This window comes from Myripristis murdjan, chromosome 2 (assembly GCF_902150065.1).
Source record: "Myripristis murdjan chromosome 2, fMyrMur1.1, whole genome shotgun sequence".
In the NCBI taxonomy this organism is placed as follows: Eukaryota; Metazoa; Chordata; class Actinopteri; order Holocentriformes; family Holocentridae; genus Myripristis; species Myripristis murdjan.
This window is the reverse complement of record NC_043981.1, coordinates 14,627,980-14,650,755: the sequence shown is the minus strand read 5'-3', so window position 1 is coordinate 14,650,755 and position 22,776 is coordinate 14,627,980. Positions and strand designations below refer to the sequence as shown.

General features: G+C 42.7%; 1 protein-coding gene across 2 annotated transcripts in view; it reads left to right on the top strand.

Annotated features, from left to right (window-relative positions):
• Nucleotides 1-22,776, top strand: part of LOC115373621 (gamma-aminobutyric acid receptor subunit beta-3-like) — a 67,705-nt gene that overhangs the window by 34,588 nt on the left and 10,341 nt on the right. For both annotated transcript variants that reach the window (XM_030072113.1, XM_030072120.1), the window contains 4 exons: nt 6,808-7,028; nt 9,595-9,677; nt 11,328-11,465; nt 18,257-18,409. In XM_030072113.1, coding sequence (XP_029927973.1) covers nt 6,808-7,028; nt 9,595-9,677; nt 11,328-11,465; nt 18,257-18,409 — 595 coding nt within the window. The remainder of the gene's footprint in view (nt 1-6,807; nt 7,029-9,594; nt 9,678-11,327; nt 11,466-18,256; nt 18,410-22,776) is intronic.

Sequence of the window (22,776 nt, the reverse complement as noted above, 5' to 3'; positions counted from 1 at the left end):
TGGAATGTAATTGGCCCCAGGAGAAGGCATGCGGTAGGATGAAGTGATGATCACCAAGATTTAGAATAAGCAGAGCGGGCACTTCTTGGTTTATGGTGCCAGCCAAGTAACCACTGAACGGACTGCTGATTTGACTGGGAATGCCCACTCTACTGACTCTAACTCTACAGTTCTCCTTTTATTGCTCTCCGCTGTTGCATGGTAATAGCTTTGTGCCGCGCTGCATACACCTTTAAGACACTGCATGCATTGGCCTGGGGAACCTGAAATTGACAGGCGCCGGCCTCATTTCCTTTCTTAGTCCCACTCAAGCAACTGTTATTATCAGGGAGGTAATGGCAAATAAATAAAAAAAGGCAGGTAAACACCACAGTTTGGATAGATGCTATATTAGTTTTTCCTTACTAGAATATCCACTAAATAAATCCTCAAAGGGAAAAGTGGATAAATTGAGCGTAAGTGGGATTACTTTCCAATACAGCTTGGGTTAGGAAACTGATTTTAGGATTAAAAGGGGTCAGAAAAATACAAGTGTCAGGTAGTGAGTTTGATTCAGGCTGTTTTAAAATGCTGTGGTCTTAATAGTGAGGTGAATCAGATGGTTTAAAAGCCTTCTTCTGGTTGTGGAGTAGCTTCACAATCCTGGTTTCTTGAATCAAGTGCAACGCTTTTAGTGGATTCTGTGCTTTACGGGCTTTTTCCGAGGCTCGAGTGAATAGGACAATACTTCACCGTGTCATTCAGTGAATCAGCAAATAAAGATCTGTTTTTTTTTTTCTTTTTCTTTTGAGGCCTGGGTGATACCTGGCCATTGCTCCCTGAGGCGCCTCCTGAATTTAAGGCTTCTGAAACCTGTTTTGCCCCTCTAACCCCGCTTTATCAAACTGCTTCTGTTACTTGAAACACATTTGGGGCTTTGATTAAAAAAAAAAATAGAGTCTTACACACATGGTTTGTGCGTAGCCAAAGCCCAGATCCAATCCCCAAAAAAATATGGTGCCGCTCGATGCCAAAATTAGCAGGTACTTTGATTCACTCTCATTAATACACTGATAGATTCTGCAGTTTACTGTGATATATTATGAATGTGTTTCACTGCTACCAAGCGTAGAAAAAAAAAAAAAAAAACAGTGTGAATTTGACTTTATCTCCAAAAGGAAAAGTATGGGACGCATGCCACATAGGCCTAGAGTGAAATTACAAAGGAGTGGAGCCAAGAGTGTACAGCAGCGTCAGAACTGTGGCTCTGTTCGTGTAACAGGAGAAATAATGTTTGATTTCAGCAATTACCACTGTTTGCTCCCTGGCTCTTCCTCTCTCCCCACTTGTTATTAGGCAATACATCATAAAATATTAGATATCGAGGAAATGATCCTTTATACCGAAGGCCAACACCATCATTTAGGGGAATAAGCTCAATTCAATCACCTCCCTCTATTTTCTTTCAATAAGGGACCGTGCTATTTTTACCATTCTATAGCAGCAGAAGGGGATAGGAAGTCGCAGAGGGATTCCCCCGCACTGCGGTGATATACCGCCTCGGGGCGATCCTGAGGGAATGCTCCGAAATTACATTGAAGTGACTCAAATTGCTTTACTGAACGGGTTCATATGCAGTACACGGTGATTACATATCATATCATCATTTTTCTCTTTCGCACAAAAATGTGGAAAAAAAAAAAAAACTAAAGTGGGAAACATAGCAAGCAGCAGTGTGGTCATTTATTTTTCATGGTGCTGTTGCACAAAGCAGCTTTGATTCATTTCAGATGATGATGATGGTGATTCTTGGTGAAAAAATTGGGAGGAGACTCATGTTGAGATCGGTTGTAGATTCAGTTTTTTTAGCATCCCGTTCCCTTCTGGTCTGGTCTGATGATGAGACACAGCTAGTTGTTGATAAACAGCAGCATATGCTAGGGTCAAACGACATATTGCACATGACAAACAATGTTAGCAGGGTATTTCCTTGATACTGGAGGTATCACAACATAGCAGTTGGTATGGTACCAGTACAGAGAGGCAGGGAGGCAGAGGGAGACATGAAAATAAAGATCGGTCAGTTCAGAGACAAAACTGTTTTTCTGCATTCACGCCTATGCCAAGTGAAAATTAATAAGCTATGAATAACCAGTCGAGTTAATTGAATAAGTGAGCCTTGCTTGAGATCTTTTACACCGCTCCCTGTTATTATCTCTATTTCAGAAATATGGTAATACCACATGGTGCACACTTTTCAAGCATTCAAGTATATTTGTGTGATGGCAAATGGGTAAGTCGTCAATTATTCAGTAATTAATACTCCTTAGTCCTAGTTCATAGAAAATTAGTCCACCCACTCCTGCAAACCAAGGGGAAAAAAAAGAAAAAAAATAGGTATTCCAGGGCAGGTAATGCACAGCGCACGGCTGCAGTCGCTCTCATTTGAAATTCATTTTGATTGTCTACATGCAAGATTGATGAGGATTCCTTGGCCGCGTGTTTGCACGGGCTACACGGTTGATTTAAATCATTCATGTCTTGCGAGGTGCGCGTACTGTAGCCGCTCGTTCAGTTCCTCCACCTGCTGACGCTCTGTCGGGGGAGATGGAAACGCATACCTAAAGTATGACAGCGCCGATCAGAGATATGGGAGAGAACGGGGATGTATGGGGGTGGAGGGAGGGGGTGGTGCCGGCTTGATGAGGTCAAACCAGCCCTGAGTGAGAGAGAGATGAGTTATGCAGGCAGATGATAGAGGGTAAAGTTACAGTGGTAATGGAGGAGACAGGGGAAGGCAGGTCTATTTATTCACACAGCAAGTTAAATTTCCATGTGATCATGTCACAAACCCTGGAAACTGACGAGTTTTTCCTCGCTTACAACGTAAAGCAATGGCTCTCGAACTTTTTTTCAGTATATTTTTTCAGCCAGTGCAAATAAAGGGTAGAAGAAAACTCTATACAAAGAGGCAAAACACAATGCCGTCACTGTCTGAAACAGCAACAACCTGATACTGACGGTGTTTTGTGAGCTCGGTTTTTCCTTCTTTGTCGCTTCTTCCTCCTCGTTCTCAGCTGAATCGCTGCTGCGCTCCAACCACAAATCGGTTTTCTTGATTTTTGTCCAGCTTCCCGGTCACAGCGAGCAAACGTCCTCGCACCACGGCAGCGGATTTAAACCACACGTTGGACATTTTGTGCACCCTTTAGAGACCTTTAGGGGATACTGAATTTGAAATGTGGTTTATCAAACTTACATTTTTTTGTTTTATGAACCTTATTATAATGTAGGGTAGTTATTTAAGGAATTACACATGACTGACATTTGTCAAATCAAGTTTTTAGGATACTGTTGATGTTATGAGAAAATAAACCTCCAAATCATCCATCGGTCCCCTTCTGGAGATTGTTGGGTTCAATATTTCTGGATCCAGTTCAACATACAGTGTGTTAAACGATAATAGACAGGCAATTCGAGGTGAGAAGACTGGGTTTTAGTAACAAGACGTTGTCAGTGGATAGTGGGTTTAGAGTCTCCCATTGTCCACTGCATTTACTGAAATGGAGAAAGTAGATTGTGGTTGTCAGTTGTAAAATTTAGAAATGTCGTACAAAAAAAGCTGTCAGACTCGGCCAGACTTGTCAGACTGTGCCCTTTAGCTTGAGGGTGATTACAGCTTTGCATTTTCTCACTTTTAAAATAATGCTAGTGGCTGTCAGTCATCATGGCATCATGTGCTAAACTGGTAGCAAAAAGGCACCGGAGCCACCGATCTGCCCGGGGACAGACGGATGATTTCATGATTGGCCAAAAACCTTGCACATGAAGAACACCTGGGCTGCGGTGCTTCTCAGGAAATGAGATTTCAGCTCAATAACTTACATGTAAACTTATGTGATTTTCACATTTTGTGCACCCGAGACCTTTGAGAGGAAAAAAAACAACAAAACAATCCATAACAAAATCACAGAGTAATTGTGTTGTTTGAGACCGGGGGATATAATGATGAATCATGTTGACAGACAGTAATATCGCAAAAGTTAATTATAACCGGGTATATTGGATTGCAATGACTGGTAGTGATATTGGACCCAAACTGGAGTCGCTTGGTGTTTGGGGGGCTGCCGGCCACTGAGCAGCTTTACTTCCAACTCCCACCATATATCCATGGCACGGAGCCAACTAGCTTTCCTTGTCATGCTGTGCTGCCAATCTGTATCCTGTGCTAGCTAAGGTCTTTCTTGTTCCATCCCTCTGTGCCAAGCAGACCTGGGAAAAATAGTCATTGAATGTGAAAGAAATATTTCAAAAAAAAATACAGCAATAAATAATGAACATGCAGCACTGAGTCAGACTTGTATTGATGAATCTATTCAAGAGCCTGAGAAGATAAATGAAGATCCCCCAATCTATCCTAAATCTGTCAAGTGCCTGAATTTTCATAATGTCATTTCTTGCCATGAATATATAATAATATCTCAAGCGCTGCATGAGCGTTTAGCATCGCAGCCCCGTGATTGTGCGAGAGAGGCGCATTGAAGAGACAAATAACTACTTGGGTTACATAACTGCTGTAACACACATGAAGGTTTTTGGGAAGCCTGTGCTCGCCGCGGCCCCGTTTTAATCCTCGTCTCATTTCAGTTTGGTGTGAACCTACGTGTGAAAACTGCAGCACCAACAGTCATCTGTGCCTTTGCCAGTGCCAGCTTGGTGCGGGCTGGTTTCATTTCAACACCACAGTGGGAAGAGGGGAGATCATGGCATGGCCCCGAGAGATAGAGAGAGACAGGGAGAGGGAGAGACAGACAGACGCACAGACAGACTGAGAGAGAGAGAGAGAGAGAAAAAGCGGGAGAAAGGAGGGAGAGCAGAGAGACTGTTAGCTTGGGTAAGTGGATTATGTGGTGTGGAGGGAAGGAGGGAGGGGAAAGGATCTGGGAGCGACTCTGGTTCATCTGTCCCCTATCTCCACTGCCTGCTCTGCTCTGGTCAAATACTACTTGAAGCAAGGCAGGAGGGGGAAAAACACACACTTTATCGCCTAACCTTAGTTTTCCTACTCCCAAACTGAACCCTATTCCTAAATTTTACCAGACAAGTGCTGTTTTTCGTTTCATTTCATTGCACTAATGTCACCGTTTCCTCGGTTTTTGGAAATACCTCAACAGTTTGCGAAACCGCCAAAAGGCCTCGCCGTATGCCAGTGTTTTGCCATGTAAAGGGCAATAAAAGGACTAACATTGTTTGTCAAAAGTCATTTTTCCCCATGTATACTTCTTTGTGATTGAAGCATCTCAGTGAAGTGCTGTTTAAAAAGCAGCGACAGTGTGGAAGAGGCATGGCACTCGTGCATGTGGTGCTTAATTATTGAGAAAAAGTTGATGATGCATTCGGCTTAAAATGTCCCGCTAAGATCAAGGGGACTGTTTGAATTCAGTGAAAGGCAAAAATATGTCAAAAATGCTTTTTTTTTTTTTTTCGGGTGCCATTGAAGCTCACGGGTCAGGCTTTGTGAATCACTTAGCCAAAGCTGGGAATGAATTACAATCAGAGAGAAGGAAAAAAAGTCAATATATTGGGTGAAATTTTCCACCAATTTTTTTATTTTTATTTTTTTTATTTATCTGCGGCTACATGAGTCAGCCTGCCCACACACTGCTGTACAATCCCACATCACTGCATGGGTTACTGTATTCCAGGAAGGGAGGGCAAAGGCACTTCTGAAAATTTGGCTGCAACATGTGAACCAGTTGGCCTACACTCTCCTCAGCCTGTAGGACGCTGTGTCATGTCATAGAAAATCTAGGAACACCAAAACAGCGGGGATGGGCCGAGCAAAGCTTTGAAAGCAGTGGGCGTGTTTGTTTTTGGGGTTAGTGACATGGCTCGCAGCCTTCATGTTTCATATGCTGCCATCGCCTCGCTCTGCAACGGCAAATAGGTTCGGTACATGGAAGCTGCTCTCAAGTTGTTTAAACTCTTTCTATCTATCTGTCTATCTATCTTTCTAGCCCAATCAGAATAAAAATGCCTCATGTAACACCTCAATGAGAAGAGATGGGCCCGATCAGAGGGAATTTTTAATTGGGTTGAGAGAGAGGGCTGGTGTAAACCTTTGATAATCCGTTCAGTAGGAAAATATTAGCGCCTAATAACCATGTAAACTCTTAATCTGATCGTTTCTCCCCGGTTGGAATAAATCTATTTGATCTGCCCATGTTTGCCCCATGTGGAGGGAGCATCAGGTGTTTCGAGTTTCCAGGAGGGACAGAGACAGAAATCCTTAAAGCATTGTCGAACAGCCTCGATGGTCGAAAGGCTGGAAACCACAATTCACCGCAATCCACCGAACCATCGAGCAAATCAGAAAATGCTGGAAAAGTTTGAAGGCTGCTTGTCACAAGGCTGAAAGTCCACACCAGCCAGCCAGGTTTCATTTTTACAGTCTGATGGACGACCTGATGGGGGCGCCACCACTGGTGAACATGACTTAGACTGGATTATATTTGTATTTCCAGGCAGAAACACTTAACACATGTCAAAAAAGTTATATTGCGATTAAAGGCTTTGTGGCATGTCAACACACATCTTATCGGATCACTTTATTTAGCCTCCATCTAAACAGTGACATTGGAATCTCTAATCAGAATGATTTCAATCAGGTTGAAGAAATATCATCCATCAATAATCAATAATCATAGCTTCTCTATCTGTCTATCTATGTATCTATCTGCCTCTTAATTTAGCATAACAAAAGTCTGAGGCCTGTTAATGAATGTCAGAGGTCACGTTTCCTCAGTTTCTCTTTGTGTCTGTCTACAGGACTACACGTTGACCATGTATTTCCAGCAGTACTGGAGGGACAAGCGTCTCGCCTATGTGGGCATCCCCCTCAACCTGACCCTGGATAACCGGGTGGCTGACCAGCTTTGGGTCCCTGACACCTACTTCCTCAACGACAAGAAGTCCTTTGTCCACGGAGTCACCGTCAAGAACCGCATGATCCGGCTGCACCCAGACGGCACGGTTCTCTACGGCCTCAGGTGGGCTGTGCTCTGCGCTGTGGGGTATTGTCCCATTAACTCCAGATAAAAGGGGTTAAAGCTGCAATGAGGAATCTTTTGCTGTGAGGCAGCTCGCTGTGTTGCACGTCCCGCCCCTCCTCCGCCTCAACTAGTCAGGTTCACACGCTGTAAACATTTGTCTCTCATTCTGTAAGATAATCTAGCACCGCCACTTGCTTGGTTGCTTGATACAAAAAGTGGCAAAGTGACAGACTTCTTTCAGATGGCGCCGGCATGCAAAAGCACCGTCGATGTTCACCAGTGTTTTTGGACTGGTCTTGCCTGCTGCACATTTAGCCTCTCTGTACTTTTTTTCTCACTGTCCTCCTCCATTGTTTTTTTTTTTTTTCTGTCTTTGCTGCACTGTGGCCGGCAGTCAGTTTGATAGCCACAGTCCATTTCTGCTTCAGTGGCTTTCTTTAAACCCATTATTTTAATGATTCTATTGTTTTCTATTCTTGTTGTTTTGTATTGCAGAGTCTTCTCGTTTCCGATTGTTTTATGTTATGGTTATGATCTTTGGATTTATTTGATTGTTAAACACATGTACATGTAGAACCCTCTTTATTCACAACGGCTCCTAAAATTTATGTTAGATGTTCCCTCTTTTGTGTGGCACTGTGTTTCCCAGTACAGTGCAGCTTAGTGTTATAGGTGGTGACGCACACGGCAATATTTGGTGAATGCAAATGAGCAAAGCTCCCAGTAACAGGCAACACAGTGAATCACAGGGTCAAATGTTGTTGGTGCAGATGTTTGAAGCATTAGTCCACTTCAAGCTAATGATATTAGTTCCATCTAATGTCTATGGCATAAACCAGACTGTATCTAATGTAATGCGCCGTACTGTATTTGTGGTTATTTTTAACATGTGAACATACAGTCGCCAGTAAAATGAACCGTGCACAGGCTAGAAGGTGAATTAATGCACTGTTTAGCTGGCAGCCGTTGTTTGATATTGGTTTCATAAAGCCCTTGTTTTGAATTTCCATTGATCTTTTAGTCAAAAAGGTTCAGAAGAGTTAGTATGACCTATGAATATGGATGCATGCTTTGAATTATTAGAGTGCTAAGCAAAAGTGTGTGCGTCTGCGTGTGCGCGTGTGCATGCATGAGGTGCACGCTGGTGTTTGTGTTATATTCTGATTCTGTTTGCAGGTGTATGTGTGTGTGGGTGTGTGTGCATGTATGTATGTCTGCGCACACTCATGCAGGCCCACTTGTTTATGCACGTGGAGTCCGCAGCACTTTGTGTGCTACTTATAGACCTCTTAATGCAGTCGCAAGATCAAAAGAGTAGAAGAGGGAGACCCGTGACAGTGATGTCTGTGAAATGGGCTGCTACATAAAAGTGTGCCAGGTAGGGCTAAATTGTATGATGAATTCATATTCCTGTCACAACATCAGAGAATTCACTATCTCCATTCAAATATTAATATTAAAAGCCTGAAATGTGAGCATTTTTAAAAGTATTTTGACGATGGACACAAAGTAGTGGGACAGGTCAGATGATTGTCCTTGTCTGGCCCACAAATACAAATTATATGGATACAAGTCTAATAAAAGAGTCATTACTACTGGAAGGGTTTCAAACCATATCCATGGATAATGCAGATTTATATCAGAACAAGATGTTAAAATATTCTGTGGCAGCTGCAGCATGTTCCAAATTTGTTCATAGCTTGTGGATCTAATAGCGTGGTATTACATTGTTTGTTGTGTAATGTTATTTCCTAATGGGTTTCCATAGTCTTAACAGAGTCTTAACTGAATCAAGAAATCCAGTGGCTTACCGCCAAGCTGTAAGAGGTGGGCTTTTAATCAGGGCAGACACAGCCTGAATCATTTCGAATTTACATCTCACTTTGCTTCTAATTTTAACCGTCTGGTTATCAACCTTTTGATCCTGTTAAACCTAAAATCACAAGGATGCGTACTCATGACAACCTGAATCAGGTGCGCAGGCAAACTGGGGCCAACTGTGACGCTTCATTATAATTTTGATTTTCAGGAAATTTCTCTTCATTAGTGAGTCGGCAGCCGGCAGCCGGTTTTATTTATGGTCTCAAAAGCTCTTTGGAAAAACACAAAAGAGGGAGCGCTGCTTGTCTGTTGGTGATTGGGTGTGATCTATAGTATAATTATGTATAGTATTACACAGTCTGCATTTTACCACGTAGGTGGAAGATGGATTATGGTGTCAGTGGCCTCCAGTAATCTGAAACCAATCTAAGAAGTTGAGTAAAGACAAATGGACATTCAGGTTCCCCCAAAGAGAAAGTCAAATGGTTTCACCTTAATGCTTTGCTGATCTAATTGCATCCCCAAACTCTATTAAGCTCCCCTGTTAAGCACCTATACTCACCTACTTATCTGTTTTTTATCATGACAAATTTCCGTAGCGGCAGTAAAATGATCGCTCATGCCCTCTTTCCTGGCCTGTCTTCTTCCCCTCTGTCATTCTTTACTTTTCAAGTGAAAGTGCAACAATTATAAAACACGTTCTCTCCGGCTTCTCCTCTCCCCTCTGTGTCCTCTTCCTCAGGATCACCACAACAGCAGCCTGCATGATGGATCTGAGGAGGTATCCCCTGGATGAACAAAACTGCACTCTGGAGATAGAAAGCTGTGAGTAGAGAGGCCTAATGCCCCCAGGGCCAGAATCCACACTGCAAGAGCTTTAGAGAAAGACCTGCACTGAAATGTTGTAGACTGAGTGGCACATTATCAAACCTAGGTCAGTTTCACTCCTTTTTTCCTCCACATTTCTTTCAAAACTAATTGCAGTACAAGAATGGTGGCATTTCCTTATGAAAGTTAAGTTATCCAGCATTTTAAGGACTACACCAGTTCTATGGGGTGCCCTTTGATGAGAAAATATACCCAAAATATGCAGAATAGTAGGCGACTAGCATTATCTAAAAAGTGACAAATGAGAAGATGTAGCACTTTTGAAACAAAAACGATTAAGTAACCCTAAATGATGTTAAGGGACTGTGGGAAATTGGTAAATTTTTCACAGAGTATGATGTAAAACTCAGCTAGAATTACAAAATGTTGAACTGCAAAGGGTCACACCACTATACTTTGCCACAAGAAGTAAATGTGGAAAGAGGTAAGCGACTGTGTACTGCTAATAATAATAATAATAATCCTTGCCTCAAACTTTTCAAACTGTGGCTGGCGACACTGTATTGAATTAATATTTAATTTTCATACAATGAACTTTTTTCCCTACTAAAAGGTCGGTCTTCTTACTTTAGATAATGTTGGTCATCTACAGGGGCAAAGTGAATTCCCTAAAAGCTCGTGTGTCCCAAAAATAGCAGGAGGAGGTGTCTCGACCTGATCTGTGATCCAGACAACAGCAAAACAGTCAACGTGGAAGATTGTGATGCCGTCATGTGTGTTTGTGATTGTTTGCTGCTGCATATTGCATTTTGTTTTGGAGAGGAGCCGCTTAGAGGTTGAAAATGAGATTGAGGACGCTAGAAAAGCAAGAGCTAAAAAGAGGAAACTGCTTTATGTAATGGCGTAATGGAGATCAGCTTTGACATGGCTCGCAGTTGCAAAAGAGGATTAACTAGTTGCGAGCTGAACAATCTCCTGATAAAACAATCTCTTAATAATTGGTGTCGGCGATTGCCTGTTCCTGTTTTTAAAAAATGGTGTGGATGATATTTGAGCACCGCTTGTGTCATACGCTCAACCAGCCAGGGATGTTAAGTGGTAAAACTCCACTCTCATGGTCCATAAAGTGCAAGGGACAACTTTGGGGCCCAGGAGCTCAACCTCCAGGGCCAAAAGAGGGAATGGATCCTTTTTTAGGGTAAGAGTTCTTGGTTTCTCAACGAGTTCCTCTGCTGGAAACGGGTTAAAATGTGATATTCTCAACAGGCAAGGTTACCAGAAACTGTCTGTATCCCTTTATGCCAACAATTTTTCGATTATTTAATTAATATTACAACAAAAAAAAAAGTTTCCTTAAAAAGGAACCAAAAACTGCAAGAGGAACTTGACAGGTGAGGGGACGAGTCAGCTACTTCACAACTCTTTTGACATTTGAATGAACTCAGATGAACCCATTAGCAGACTTGCTTATCAAAGCAACTTCTGCTTCTTGGAAACAACTTCAAACATAATTTTTTTTTTTTCCTTCTTCTTCCCCAATGACAGCCCAGTTGGAAGATCAGCAACACTGCATATCTCGGTCTCCAATGATGGTTAGACAGATGGTTACACCTTGGTGTGTGTATGTGTGTGTGTGTGCTGCTACAGATGGCTACACCACGGACGACATTGAATTCTACTGGAAGGGAGGAGAGACGGCGGTGACCGGGGTGACGCGCATCGAATTGCCTCAGTTCTCCATTGTCGATTACAAGTTGGTGTCCAGAAATGTAGTGTTTTCCACAGGTAAACGATGTGTTGTGTGTTTCCCGTTGTGTGTCGTGCTGTCTGTGGTGTGGAGTGTGTATTCTGAGCGTCGACCTTCAAAGACGTCAATGAGTTTCCTGTGGGAATAGCAGATGACAGAGCAGCCCGGGTGGTCTCACCTTGTGGACAGACGGCACTTCTAGTGCACGATATTGTTCAGATCAATGGCTCCTTTTCAAGGTAACCGTTTAATCAATTCATGTCGCAAACCGCGCCGATCTGAACCAAATCGAGATCTGTTGATCTTTAATCCTCAGAGACGGAGTTGCATTTTTCAGTGCCTCTAATTGGGTTGGAGTGGGGGAACTCGCTACCTTTGAAGTATCCTTCAAAAAAAAAAAAGAGCGCTGGCACAAGAATGACTCGGCATTACCTACCGAATCGTGGCGTAATTGCTTGTTACAGAGCTAAATGTCTCCATGCAATTGGAAGATACCTTATGCCTCTTTTCCCTGCCGGTCATATTGGAATGTATAGCTTGGTTTTCTGGCAACTTACACATTCACAATATTAGATCAGCTACAGTGAGCATTTTATTGGCCAAGAGCACTTGATTGCACATTTTCAGCACATTTACTTGAGTTTTTTTTTTTTTGTTTGTTTGTTTGATTAGCACATTTTATATCTCAGTCCATTATGAGGATGCAAAACAGCACGGGCATGCCAAAACGATAATCCCCTAAAACTGCAATGCATGTTTATTGATCAAAGGTGAAACACTGATGCTCCGTGAAAACAATAAGGCAGGAGAGGGGCGTGCACGACTCGCAGACCCCATGCCGTGATTGCCATCATTAGCTCCTGTTGTGAAACGCGTCAATCAAGCGTTATTTATAGGTGCGCGGGTGGCCACTCCCTTCAGAGGAGTTCATCTCTGAAGGCAATTCATCAAGGAGACAGGGTGACACATTTACTGTATGTAAAATATAAGACAGTGCGTCAGTAGTTACATGAAAAAAATATTTTGAGTGCTGCACGCTCGGGGGAAGGGGTGTGAGGTGGAATGAGAGGGTGATTGCATTCTCCTTTTAACTCGTCTCATGTGATTCGCCTGCTTTGTTCACTCTTAAGTCAGACGAGTGGAGTGGATTTGTTCCACCAGCCCTTGTTGCATGTAAGTAAATGACACCCTTCACATATGCTCCGTCAGGGGAGACACACTCGGCGAAGCAGACGGCATATTGAAGCGCGGTTTTTCATTTGCACAAGCACTTTATTGACGCGTCCTAACTAGTCGCCGTATAATCTGGTCAGCAGAGACACAGTCACAGAGGCAGCTTCTCCACTGTTTTCAAGCATCATAGAGGGTAAATAAGAGCTGTGTGACATTTATACCCCTTATTTTTTTTGCAGAAATGTGCATGAGGAATCCGGCTTGTAACATGCCGTGAATGCCATAGATCATTCCCTTGTTTGCTGTTTGGTTATTATTATTTTTTTTTTACAGATCTCATGCAGACACACAGCACAACATTATCTTCTCCCTCTCACTCATCCCACAAGTGCCTCACTCTCGGTCGCTGTTTGAGCAGAGGAGCCACCATATCCTTTTTGCTTTTGCCCTCATTTCCCACTGTATGTGTGTCTCTCTGTGTGTGTGTGTGTGTGTGTGTGTCCGCGTCTTCGCCCGTGTCCGCGCGCTCACATTTGCGCACATGTTTACCATTATTCCCCCGGTGGTGCCCGCGCGCGCACGCTCTCTCGCGTCTGAATCACGTCTGAGTGTGCCGAGGCGAACACACCAGAGTGCACTTGTTTGCGAGAAGCAGCACGTCCCCTGTGGGTGGCGACTATTAAAGTTTAGTGTCCAGCGGTCTGCTCCCGTGCTCCTGGCAGGATGCGTGGAGCACATCAAAGGCTCCCCGCAAGGCTGGCTAATGACCAGGTTCCCTCCATTACATATGCCGCTGGCTTTACTCCCTCTCTCTCTCTCTCTCTCTATCCACTCTCTATCATTCTCTCTCTTTCCTACTCGGTCTTTAATTCCCACCCCATCTCATGAAGTGATCTCTCCTTTTTCTGTCTCTACTCCTGCCTTCTCTTTATATCTTGCCCTCTCTCGCTCTCTTGTCTTCCTCTCTCTCGTCTCATTTGCCTCCCCTTCCTTTCTTCCACCACTCCTGATCTTGTACTTAATTTCTGCCTCACGTTTTTTTTTTTTTTCCGTGTTCTTGACTTCCTTTATCTCTTGTCCTCCTTCTCTCTCTCTCTCTCTCTCTCTCTCTCCCTCTCTGTAGTGTGAGGGATGGTTGGATGCCAATTACCCTGCTGTTTCTTCCGGCTCTCTAACAGAAAAACAGCCCAGGATTCAGGGCATCATATATTCATGTGGAATGAGACCCACAACATCAATTATTCCCCTCTAAGCACACATACAAACACTGCCTGTTTGAGCTAGTGTGTGTGTGTGTGTGTGTGTGTGTGCGTGCGTGAATGCTTTGCATGTCCGTGTGCGCACATGGACACGTGTACATGCGAGGTTGTATCTGCAGAGGAATCGCCGCAACAACAGCTTGCTCGTGTTGTCGTCTCACTGACCTGACAAATTCATCGCTGGCTGACATGCAAGGGAGTGTGTGTGTGTGTGTGTGTGTGTGTGTGTTGTTTGCACATCACACGTCTTTGTTCTCACTGTCATCCTCGCTGTTGTCAAGATCGCTGAGATGATGGCTCAGACAATATCCTCTCTCACGGTCACCGTCACATTTGCATTTGGGGGCTTGTACTGTACAAGGTTCCCTCAGGCTGTGAAAATCCTCGAAAGTTTGCAGACTGAAAAAAAAAAAAAAAAAAAAAACATGACGCAAGGCCTTGAAAGTTTTTGAAAATGAACGCACGGCCTTTAAAGTATTTGATTTCTGATTATTTTACACGTACTAATTTACCATACTTATATATCTACTTATTTTTATACATATCTTTAGATTATTATCAGTGGTAGTAGTAGGAGGAGTAGTACTAGTAGCTGTAGTTATCATTGTTATTATCATTTTTATTACATTTTATTTACTTAAAAAAAAAAAAAAAAATTATATAGCACCCAAATTTTACAATATGCCTTTCAGCAGTTTTAAAAGATCATACCACTGATTTTGAATGTGTGGCCCATTTTGCTATAAATTCCCCAAATTTTCCATTGCAATAAACCATTTTTCAAATCTTTTGGGGGTACTAAAGATTTCACAACATGGCCTTTATCAGTATATTTTTTGATAACCCACTGTGAGTAAATTTACCAGTTGACTAATGAACTCTTATGTATGTATGTATGTATAATTATTGTTGTAATTTGTATCTTTTTTTGTTCATATTTTGTGTGTCAGTGTGTTGACACTACAATTTGTGGCATTTATAATGTGTCTGAATAATGCCGTGAGGGATGAGCTGTGTAACGTCTAGACACAAATATAAATAATCCATGCAGTCACACATTCATTTATTCACTGCTGCAATCAAAATCCCTTGAATTTCAAATTTGAATTTTTTCCTTGAAAACGCCCACCTCATAATGTTCTGCTAACAAAGTCATTGCCGTTCATGGATCCCGGAACGAGTAATTGGCTGTGTAAAGCAAAATGTTTCCCTGGGGACTATTTTCCCTGGCGGAGGGAGCGTATCCCTCCGCCCCAAATTCAAAAAGCCATCAGAACACAACAGTGCTGCTGCTTCTTGGAAAACTAATGTGGGTGACTTTATTACGGCAATGGAGTACTGGTGTGAAGAAAGTCTGAAGTCTGAAAGTTCATTTTCATATTGTAGTGGAATGAATGGAAACCAATGGAAGAAAAATGATATCTCTCTTCTAAAATACGACTGCTTGCTTTGGGAAAAGACTAGCAGAAATGTGAAGTTAATAGATTTTACAGATATTAGGCTAAACATGCAAAATCACTGGTGTGGTCCATTAAAGTGAGGGATTTCACATTGATTTATTGGCTTGACAAGATCATCAGTGAACAATGAGGCCGGTACGATGTCGACTTTTTACAAATTTTGACAAAGTTTTTTCAAGATGCACTAATATTAAGGAATTCAATTTCACCAAATAAGACCTTGCAAAGCTTTAACAAGTCTTAGAGGCCTGAAGTTGACAGTGAATTGAGTCTATGACCCCTGACCCTTGGTAGTAAGTGAACAGGTCGAGGTTCAGTGTTTTGGCTGCAATCCTGTCTTCGCTGGACAGTCATGTGTACAACATCGCTGACCCAGTTACCTGCTACGAGGCCGAAAAGCCTAAATAAATAAATAAATAAAATACAACCAGTTCTCTGAATCATGTGCAGCTCTCCAACGCTCCCATCCACTTCTGCCTCCTTGACGTTACTGTTGTATCATCACCAACATCATCATCGTCAACCTGTATCATCATCCCTGCTTCCCATCTCCTGTGTCCACCTCCTCCTCCTCCGCCTCCTCCTCTCCTCCTCCTCAGCCTCACACATGGTGTTCCTCCCACTCGCTGATGTTGTTTGGCATCGCGGAAACAGCCAGTTCTAGACACCCACATGTATCGAACCTCAAAAACTCCCCTTGTCTCCAGCGTCTCTCACTGCAAAGATGTTCAGTTCTGATTCGAGCTGGAGGAGGGACCGTTTAAGGGTGCACCAAAAAGAGTGAATGGGATATTTTAAGAACCGCAGCGACAGTGTGTGTACTCAGTGTTCACAGTGTAATGTATGTTCAGACTTTCAGTGTTGAGCTCACTCTGGGCTGCCAAAATTGGGGCCCATGGGCCAAATATGGCCATCCATAGAACTTTGGACGACCTTCCAAAAGGGTTCCAGGGAACGATGAGATACTAAATAATTTGTCTATTTTGTTTGCATCCAAGCTACACTAGATTTGTACATAGCGATGCATCCATCTTATCGGCCTATATGATGAAACGATGGAGCTACAACAGAGAAGAGCACCTCATCCTCCTAACTGAAACCCTTTTATCTGTCCTGTTTGCGAATGAAACTAGGGCATCTGGCATATTTTGATGAATCAAACAATTCCTAATTTCATTGGTTGTGCAGCTTGAGATTAGTTCCAACCAACAGCTCTGCACTTAAGCTACCTTGTTTGTTTTAAACAGAACAAATCCACAACTGGCAATGCTTACTTACAGGTTGTGATCCCAAATCTCCAGGTTGACCCAACAAAGTTGAAAATGCCCCGTCTTTCACTAGCCATGTTGAAAATCCAGCATTTGAACTGTGGCCTGTTTCAGGAAGCAAAATAAAGGGAACTCTGTTGATTAATAGTGGTAAAAATGAATTCAAATGAACCACTGATTCTTCAACTCTTCTATTTGCCTTTGCACAGAAGAAAACAGCATCCTCTTGACATGGCGATAGGCACTAACAAAACTCTTGCAAATGTGTTACATCATAGATAAGTAATGGAAGATAAGACTGGGCGTTTCAGGCAGTTCGGTGTTTCCTGTCGGAGAGAATACCTTCCTTCGGTGTGGCTTCGTAACTTTGCAGACATTTTACACTTACCTCCTTCCTAAAACAAAGGGAAAAAAACCCAAAAAGCATAAAATCAAACAGCGACGACGGCACATGAGCATGCTGTGTCCAGTCTCCTCCTGCACATGATTTCTGGGTGAGAACATTTTAATCTAGCTGTCATGATGATTATGTTGCGATGATGATCATCAAAGAGAAGAATTGATCCGAGTCCCTGCCCTCGGTATGTTTTACGGACGCCGCTTTGCCATTGTGCTCGGTGGAAATTTCATGAAGGATGCGTTGGGACTTTCATGGCAGTGCAACGCAGGTGCTGAATCTCAATGAGATTGTGTGGTTTTCCCAGAGTGACTATTTATCCCTCTATGTACACAAGTGTGGAGTTGATTTGGACCCACACTCACCACGAGTAGCCTTGGCTGAAACATGAAACTCCCACTTATCACCCACGCGTTGGAAATTTCTGTGAAATGGGCTCCACTTATCCTCCGATATAAAACGAAAATGACAAATAGCCAGGGATAATGGGAGTAATGAGCCTTACATTCAATCCATAAAGACAAATACTCGGGGAGATTCATGATAAATTATGCATTGCCCTTTTCTTGTATCACATCACAAAAACATAGAATATTCAGGGAGAATTTCTCACTGCAGCTCATTGAGAAGTAATGGCGTAACGCTCTCTCTCAAACCAAATCACAGTCAGGAATATAATTTTAAATTCAGCGTTTCAGTGGAATTGCTCCATGCATTTACATTAATGCCAAAATCATTGTATGAATTATGAAGGGTGGATGAGCTGTGGAATAAAACTGATAGATCACCAAAAAAAAAAAAAAAAAAAAAATGTGCTCAAATTTTTATCACTATGCAGTATGTGTCAAACCATCTTGAAATAGGGTTACGGTTGTGTGTGTGTGTGTGTGTTTCTGTATGTATGTGTGCGCGCTAGTGAGGGGATACTTGTTACCATGGCAATAAATCCAACCCATGCTGTCGGCGTAGTCATGGAAACTGAAACAAAAACACAAGGTGTCCCTGCATGCTTCTTTAAAAAAAAAAAAAAAAAAATTAAGCCAAGATGTTGCTTTTCACTGTCAACGTTTCAAATGAAATATGTATTTTTAATAATATAGTAAGATAATTTGGCAAGTGGCATGAATAGTGGCATGAAACGTGTATTTGTAGCTTATTTTTCTGGCTTTTAACAGTTTCATCACCCCTAAAACCCTAAAAAAAAAACCTCTTTTCCCACAAGATTAGAAACACTTTGAGTGGCAGTGCTCATTGTTTTTCCTCCTTCCGTAGGTGCCTATCCTCGACTGTCCCTGAGCTTCAAGCTGAAGAGGAACATCGGCTACTTCATCTTGCAGACCTACATGCCGTCCATCCTGATTACCATCCTCTCCTGGGTCTCCTTCTGGATAAACTACGATGCCTCCGCCGCCAGAGTGGCTCTAGGTAAGAGGCAGTATTTGCCAAGCAGCCGATACTTGGCTTCTTAAACGAGTGGTCGGGAGCTAAAATGGGATGCAGGCTCACTTCTGTCGGATTGCCTAGAGGGGAAAGAGTCGCGATACGTTTTGACGAGCCGGGGTCCCAAAGTGAGAGACTACACACTTCTCATAATGTCCTGGGATGAGTGCAAGTAGGTGACTCATAACACCGTGGAGGAGTGGGCTTGAAATTTGTAAAGTGAAAGGGCCCAGAAGAGAAGTATATAGTAGTAGTAGTTATTATTACTGTGTGTTATGGACTTAGGTTAAAAGAAAGAAATGTTAAAAGGAAGAAATGCTCAATCTTTTGACTTGTTGGGTCATATAAAGGCCATAGTCCAATTTATTTCAGCCTTTTCAAGCTGAATCAGATATCACAATATCTTTGACTGAGTAGCTTGATATCAGCATTGTGATAATATCATAGTTTAGAGCATTCATAAAATATTTCCACACGGCAAATTTTGAATAAAGAGGCAAATAATGAATGAATGAAAAAAAAAAACTTATGCTTTATTACAATAGTGTCCAAAATCCCAGACGATATTTAGTCCCGTATCACGATATTGACATAATATCATTATATTGCCGAGCCCTACCCCAGTTTCTCATTTACAAAGCTAAAGTGGTGCAGCGCAAAACCAGTAGACTGACAGCTGATTGATTTTCTAAACGAATCCATTGAAACCAGAGAGAAATATTCAAAATGTTAATTTGTTCACTTTTGTTTTTCCGCCTGTCTTCTCTGCTCTGCTCTTAGAAGAGAGTACGCCATACCTTGCTATGTGCTTGCTGTGGTCACTGAGTGGCCTTTAGGAGCTACAAATATAGCATGTCTTCCATAAAAAACACTCACTAAAATACACTGAGGAGAGCTAATCTGGGCTGAAACACCCACTCACTGAGGGGCTGCTGTGAGCGATAAACAAAGGCAGAGATTGCAGCACTTGGTTTATAGTTTTGTGATTTTTTTTTTTTTTTTTTTTTGCAAGGGGGGAGGGGGTCAAAATAGAGTCTAGTCAGTGTCAGATATCAAACAGATTTGTTCCACATGACTGATGACATATCGAGGATTAAATGTGAATCATATTTACTGAGCAGATAAAAGAACCAAAGTCACAACATGACGGCCATCAAGGAAAGGAACATGATGTAATTAATACAATGGACTAAGCGTGCCGGTCGCAATTAACACAAGCAGACAAGGTTGAAATAATAAATTACAAATGAACATAAATTGCCACATTATAGGTACACACCGTCTTGCTAGGAAGACAGTAATTATCCAGTTATCTCTCAGTGACTCACTGGCATTGTGCATCCTCTCCCAGGCGCTTTGCAGCGCAGGAAATCAAGCCAAGCGACATGCTGAGACTCGCGCGTCTAAAGGCGAGCGCCGCTTCAGTAATTTTTCTCATCACTGAAGATGGGAGTTTGGGACAAAGTTGCATCAACAGTCGTGCAGCCTTCAGGCGCTTAGTGCAGGGACGTTTTTGCAGTGAGAAGAGGAGGCTTGCCCGAAGCTGAATCCCCTCACAAACTGCAGTGCGTTTGCAAACTTTCCGTTACCATTTGCAAAAAAAAAAAAAAAAAAAAATTCCAAGTCAAAATTATTAATTGTGAAGACCATGACACATAAAACGACTGACTGTTTGAAACAAAACAGTGATTTTTTATAATTTTCTGGAAATAAGCACATCAAGTTATTGATTAAATGGGAAAGGGCATACCAGAATATCGATTGCTGAGATCAAGGCTCATCCAATTTATTATTTATGAGAGCAGACAATCATCCAAAGTCTTGCATCATAAAACGAGCATGTCCAGGCGTAATTGGCTGCTTGGAAAAGTCCAGATTGTATTTACTTTGATGTTGGTTTAATTGAATCTGGACACAGAAAATGTTATTGCTTTTTGTTTGATAGGCTATTGATTTTATTTCAGAAAACTGTCTGATGTTGAAGAATGTCGACCTCTAGATCCTTTAGAAATCGATGAACGCCGAACATGAACAAGTATTTTTTAAAGTGGGCAAGAATTTGGTCTCTATTGTAAAATTTACTCCAGAAAACAATATATTGTCTTTAGCTGCTTTTTTTGATAATAAACAGGTGATTATTTTAAATATCCAGACAAATAGCCTCAAACATGGAGAAAACACCTTCTGCATATGACAAATCAAGTCATCTTCACATTGTAATTTCCATTTTTCCTTACCTTTTCCTTTGTATTAGTCACTTCCGGCCCTAGATTCCTTTGTTGGAGACACGTGGACACATGATGCACCTATTTCTATATTTGTGTTCCCCTTCCACTTGTGTTTGCTTTTTAGGAGAGCAGGTGGGATTTTCTTTTATTTGGGCAATGCTGGATGCAATTTCCAGTCATTACCGTATGTCTTTGTCTGTGTTTGCATGTGTGTGTGTGTTTGTGTGTTTGTGTGTGTACGTGAGTATGTACTTTTGAGTGTATGTGTGAGCGTGAAATTGTGCAAGCTGCAATATCCGGTGTGTGCTTCTTCAGCTAAGAGGCAACCGGAGGACCATTCGCTCCTCCTGATGGATCATTACAAGCTTTCAGCAGGTGCCTAGATGGGGAAGAGTGTGTGTGTGTGTGTGTGTGTGTGTGTGCGCGTCTGCTTTTTTTTTTTTTTTTTTTCATGTGTGCAAACCTGCCAGTAAGAGCATTGTAATGATCAGAGAGGAATCAATTCAAGGAGGCAGCAGGAAAACAATTGAATTGTTTGAAGGAGAATCTCATTTTCCTCTGCAATTCCAAAGCATCGCAAAGTTACAAATGAGCCGCTCGCGCCTTAATCGGGTTGAAACCCATTTTCCCCGGTCGAGCCCTTCGCTCATAATCATATTATATGAACTGTCAAGGTGTGGGCATTCGCTGTAATTGGTTAGGGAGCACTGTTAGTGTAACAGTAGACACGTAGGTGGGAGCTAGGCGGCGCGCTAGACGATCAGCGGCTCTCCATGTCCTGTGCAACCTCCCGAAAAACTCCCAACCCCACCAGCCTCCTAACATTTTGCACTGTCTGTTTGTTCGTTTGGGCCTCAACCGGAGCACCGACATGTTGCTGCTGGTGCCATAACAAGGCATTTTTAACACTGGTGTCTCTGCGGACCACGTAGTTAACATTCAGTGGTGTTTTAAGTGTTTTGTTTTCTTTCTTTTCTTTTCTTTTTTTCTTACCGTGTTGAGTTATGTTGCTAATGGCCTATTGGTTTGTGATTATAGGAGATTTGATTGCTGTGTGCCTTTGTTATGGCTGTTAAGGCACAAGGGGACTCGGGAATCCAACAGGAAGGGGAGGAAGGGGACAAACAGAGGTGCATTGTGAACACAGAGGGAAACCACCGGTAAATGATGGTGGGATCTGGGGAAAAAGCGGTAAAGGATAATCGAGGGGGGGGAGAGGCCGCGCGGGAGAAAGTGATCGGGCGATAGAGAGAGAGAGAGAGGGGAGGGGGAGAGATTCGAAAACAGACTAAGAAGGAGGGAGAGCGCAATGGGAAGAGACAGAGAGAGATGGAGAGAGAGATGGAGAGAGGGAGACAGAGAGTGAGAGAAACTATATTTCTCCCCGGAGAGTCCAGTGGCGTGATGAAAAAGGAGGGAGGCCCATGGGCGCGGGGCCCTTTGATTAAATTGTCTGAACAGGGAGAGCGACAGAGAGAGAGAGAGAGAAAGAGAGAGGGAGATGGAGAGGGAGGGAGAGAGGGAAGGAGGGAGGTGGGGGGGGTGAAGGACAGAGAGTAATGGCACAACTGAGAGAACACCTATAAAGAACAAGGCTGTCGTTAAGCAAAAAAAAACCCTAGAGATTGCACCATCCAATCGAGAGCCAAAGGGGAAGAGACATAACGCAGGCGCATGTGCACTCAGCACACACACACATTCACGCGCGCTTTTCCCCCTATCTGTCTCCGGTGACACACACACACACACACACACACACAGAGAGAGAGGCAGTTTTGGCCTTGTAATGTGCCAATAAATCACACTAAGGGCTAGATTGACCTCAGCTCCCCCACTCCCTCTTCCCACCCCCGTCATGCCCCTTGTCTCCTCACTGTACTTTATGGCACACACACACACACACACACACACACACACACACACACACACACACTAAAACCTTGTCCACGTGTGTTATATGAGCGCCCGGGCTACTGATAGGCTCAATTTATTCTCCAGTATTGGAAGATAAAGCGGTCGACATATATCTGCCATATTTATGTATATCCATAATGAGATGAGATATGGCGTTGCCGCGTCACGGGGGGTCGCGGTTTTGCATGTTTACAGGTTGAGGAAGTGTGT